The sequence below is a fragment of the Plectropomus leopardus genome, chromosome 16, assembly GCF_026936395.1.
Source record: "Plectropomus leopardus strain MGB_pleo_1.0 chromosome 16, ASM2693639v1, whole genome shotgun sequence".
Taxonomy (NCBI): domain Eukaryota; kingdom Metazoa; phylum Chordata; class Actinopteri; order Perciformes; family Serranidae; genus Plectropomus; species Plectropomus leopardus.
The window spans coordinates 16,671,361-16,675,745 of record NC_142191.1 but is presented as its reverse complement, the minus strand read 5'-3'; the positions used below and the strand labels follow the sequence as shown (position 1 = coordinate 16,675,745).

The window sequence follows — 4,385 nt, the reverse complement described above, 5'->3', positions numbered from 1 at the left end:
AAGGCCACAGTCAATTTCAAGTGTGTCTGTGTGACCTTTTAGATTTCAGTGTCAGTCAGTCATCATTAGCCGCCAGTAGGGCAGCGAGCCAGCGAGCGAGCAGGCTCCATTCCTCCATACTGATCAGGAGAAGGAAGCCTCATTTATCCAATGTACAACCTGCCCACCCCTACACACTTACAAAAATCAGAGCCTTGGGGATTCGCAGGAGCAGATGGAGATTAAATGTCTTGCCCCAAAGAGCAGCATTAGTTATTAAGGTAGAGGAGAGTACTTTTGTTCACTTTCCCCAAAACAGATGTCTCCATCCTGGGGGAATTATCGTACCAGCACTTCCTCAACCTTTAACCTCCAGGATACAATTCAGAAAGGTAGAATGAAAGACATACATCAAACCCCAAAAGTTTTGCCTTTACTCTTTATGGAGCTTTAACAAACACAGTTTAATTTTCATAAGTAACAGCCTCTGAGGAGGCAATGTATTATATTTTATAAGAGTAATAAATTACATTTATGGGTTGCACTCACTGTGATCAAGGCTTGATGACATGAGTGTGTGGGCATACAGTGCAGAGGATATCAACACACATACACATTGAACAAGAGACCTAAGGAAAGACAGAGAGAGAGAGCGATATTTAAACACACCCAGAAGAGGTCAGCTGGAAGACTCAGCCATTGCACTGCCCACACACTCCCACATGCTCAACATCATTAAAAACAAAAGGGCATGACTGAAACAATGCCGCAATCTGTGATGCAACCAACACCAAGTGAGACAGATCTGTTGGAGTAAGAATTCACCGTAAGAGTCTCCAAAAAAATACCAAGGAGGGAGGGAAGAGCGCTTTGATTTCTGGCGATTCTGCGACACCTCTGTGTCCATTTTTTGTCTTAATCACAGCTTTTTGTACCAAATGCTCTTCTCGAACAAAGTATGATTAAAATTCTAGTTTGTCCATGCTTTAAATTACCTGGAGATTATGTGCCTCACACATCAAAATCAATACTTATAGAATATATTAGCATCATGATATGCTTTGGCACATTTTTGGCCGGGATCTACTAAGTAAATTGATTTTTTAATGACCTGTCTGTTCAGCTCATTGCTTTGGAAATGTATTGAGTGTCTTACGCCACCCAGTGGGCTGGACAGTATCCAAACAAAGGAGAGCTCAAGGAGAGATCATTCTGGACAACAAAATAATCAAGTTTTATTTCAGCCTTTGACACAGTGAACAATTTGTCGATATACGTTTTAGTGGAGTATAGAAACTAAGGGATGGTAATTTTTTTTATCAGAGTAGGGGGTGGCTGGGGTGTGACTTTTTTTCCTTGTTCTTCATAACCCTTCCTAGAGCTGCAAATCTTTTCCCTTGAGCCTTCCCAAGTGACTGGGGGAAAAATGTCGCAGCTCTATGATACATGACCGGGTAGCATCAATTGAAGATGCAATGCCTTTAACTTGAATGTCAAAAACAAACACAGGAGATTAGATTAGATTAGATATTTATTTGTCCAAAATATAGAAAAATGTCTTTGGCTTCACAAAGACACAATGACATTAGCACAACTCCCTCCCCTCTCGTAAATAGTGAACAATCCCTAAACATATTATTTAGTGATGTCCACATTACTAATCTTCAATCTTTTGAAGTCCAAGCTCACTCTCAGTTAAAGAGACAACTTGTCGGTTTTTAAGAGCTTCAGGCGCTGCACACGTCACCTCCTCCAAAAAGATGACATTTTGAGAATGGACAGTGAGCCACTTCCACAGATACTCCATCTTCTCATCACACCTCCAGGGGTTACCTGTTAAGATCATCCGGAAAAAGATTTCTTTGTCATCCAGCAGCCCTAAGGGGAAATTCTGCAACTGATTCCCATTTAGCAGCAGAAGTTCAAGATGTTGGAGACCCTGGAAGAGGGTCACTGGCAGCTCTCGGAGCTGATTCTCATACAGAAACAGTTGGGATAGCTTCAGGTTGTGCATGAAGGTTGTAGGTTTCAGGGAGGTGAAATTGTTACCAGCGAGATTCAGTGTCCCCAGGTGGTGCAGGTTCTTCAGGGCGTCAGGATGCAGGTCTTGCAGACTGTTGTCACTTAAGTCCAGATTATCCAGATTTGGCATCTTTTGAAGCAGAGTGGCAGGTATACTCGATAAACGGTTTCCAGACAAATCTAGCCAGGTCAGGCTACTATTGCCGGTAAACCACTCAGCATCCGCTTTTCCAATCAGATTATTCTTCAGCACAAGACTGCGAAGTGAGGCATGGTCGAAGACATTTGGAGGAAGATGAATCAGACGATTTCCTGTCAGATCCAACGTGTCCAAGTGAGGAACGTCCTTCAGTAGATCTGAAGGAAGGCTTGTCAGGTTGTTGTGATAAAGCTGGAGGTAGTTTAAACGGGGCACAGCACTCAAATGGCTGGCTGTGATACTGCTGAGTTTGGTGGATTGGATGGAAAGTCGAGTTGTGTTGGAGGGTAAACCATCTGCTGGGAAATGTGTAAGAGAACTTTGGCTGCACACCACCTCTGCACCTGAAGCTGGGAAGGAACAGGAGCACAGATCTGGGCAGGAGTGGGCGCATTTAGCCAATGCAGCCAAAGTCAGGAGCATCAACAGGTTCATCTTTAAAGCACTGCACAAAGGAACACAGAACACAGTATAGGAGACAGATATCAAGACAATCTCAATCTAGATTATTAGGCATTTATGTGTAGTCTCACTGCATTGTGAAACTAAGATCGTAAATGCATAATCTTACCCAAAAAGGCACATCAGAGTTCCTCTTGTTTTTCACTACGAACTTGATTTTATACAGTTTTGAGATTATGTTGTTCCTAGCAATGAGGACAAAATGTTGCAAGAGGCAAACAAAACAGAGCAAACAAACCGGCTCATCAGCCTGTGAGTGGTTACTTTTCTCTGTGCAGTCCAAAAGTACCACACATAAATCAATATTTTCTGTTTTCATTCCTGCAAGAACATTTTTATGCAACAGCGTAAGTGATTCGTAAATATTTGATGTGTTCAAAAAGTTTTTTGCTATCTTCGAAAAGTGAATGAATGAGGTTTTTGATTGAATTTCAGAATTTAATCAATTTTCATAATCACATATTCTTTAAACTTGGATTTCTCCTTTTAAAGTTCCTACAATCTGTTGAAGGCATACCTCGACGTGTGCTTTTTTGCATGAGAAGATTAACATGACTCTCATATCTGTCAAATATGAAGCTAAGGTAGCTGATTAGCTTATCTTAGCATAAAGACTGGAAACGAGGAGACAGCTAGCCTGACTCTTCAAAAATCCTTCCACCAGCTCTTCTAATGCTGCGTTTACATGCAATCAGGGAGACAGAAGACAGCAAACTGGATATAATAAATGGACAAGAGCAGGACAGTAAAATTAGACAAGACCAGCATAGAATAACAACAACAGTAACAACAGAAATAACTGCCATTCAACGTCAAAATATTTTCACTTTTTTCAAGCGGCAGAATTTACATCTGGATGTTGTGTAGCATCTTCATGCAAGGTGGAAACACAGGCAATCTGGACAATTACAGGATATTACTACAAAATAACATAAACTAAACACCAAGTTATTTTATTTCATAGCCTGTATTTCATCCCAATTGATGAACAATATGGCATCACCATTGCAACATATCGTCATGCAAGCTTTTACTGTTGGACTGTTTGTTTTTCCTGTGCCATTCAGAAGGTATAGAGTGCTCCAGGGAAGATAGGATCACCCTGGTTTTTAAATTAACACCATCTTTTTGATATTTTAAGCCTAAATGCATAAAAAGCTAACATAGGGCTGTAAATGAAATGCATCACGGTCACATGACAGCCCCACCACAATGAGGGTGTATAGATGTTCAGTGCAATATGGCATGACCACTTTTTAGCAAACACCTTTTTTGAGACATGTAAAGGCTTCAAAATTTAGTGGGTGATATACTGATGTATTTTATGTCATAGAACAAAATGTGAAAGTCTCTTCAGCTTGTGTGAACTATAGACCTTATTTCAGGCATCTAACCAACAACCCATCCAAAAAAAAACCAAGACTTTAAAATGTGCTAAAAAGCTAACTCATTTCCAGTTTTTTGGACTCATGCTTGGAGCACTCTTGTCCGTCTGCCATCTATGTCTGCTTAATCACATGTGATCGCAGCATTAAGCTCACAGATTAGTTGTGTCTTTTGTGTTTAATTCATACAAAATGGCAAGTTTTTGTTTTATAGGTTGGCTTGCAGACATGAAAGTGGTACAGACCTTAGCATCTAAAAAAAGAAAGTGACAAAGCCCAAAATATCACAATATTCCGACAACACATCTGATTTACAACTGAAGACAGAAAGACGGAAA

The 4,385-nt window shown here is 40.5% G+C and overlaps 1 protein-coding gene across 1 annotated transcript; it reads right to left on the bottom strand.

Moving 5' to 3' along the window:
- Positions 1-1,492: 1,492 nt before the first annotated feature.
- On the bottom strand, positions 1,493-2,924 carry LOC121955574 (uncharacterized). Its single transcript, XM_042503593.2, has 2 exons — positions 2,772-2,924; positions 1,493-2,645 (listed from the first exon to the last, which is right to left on the bottom strand). Exons 1-2 carry the CDS (start codon positions 2,783-2,785, stop codon positions 1,637-1,639), a joined length of 1,023 nt encoding a protein of 340 aa, XP_042359527.2. The 5' UTR covers positions 2,786-2,924; the 3' UTR covers positions 1,493-1,636.
- Positions 2,925-4,385: the final 1,461 nt, after the last annotated feature.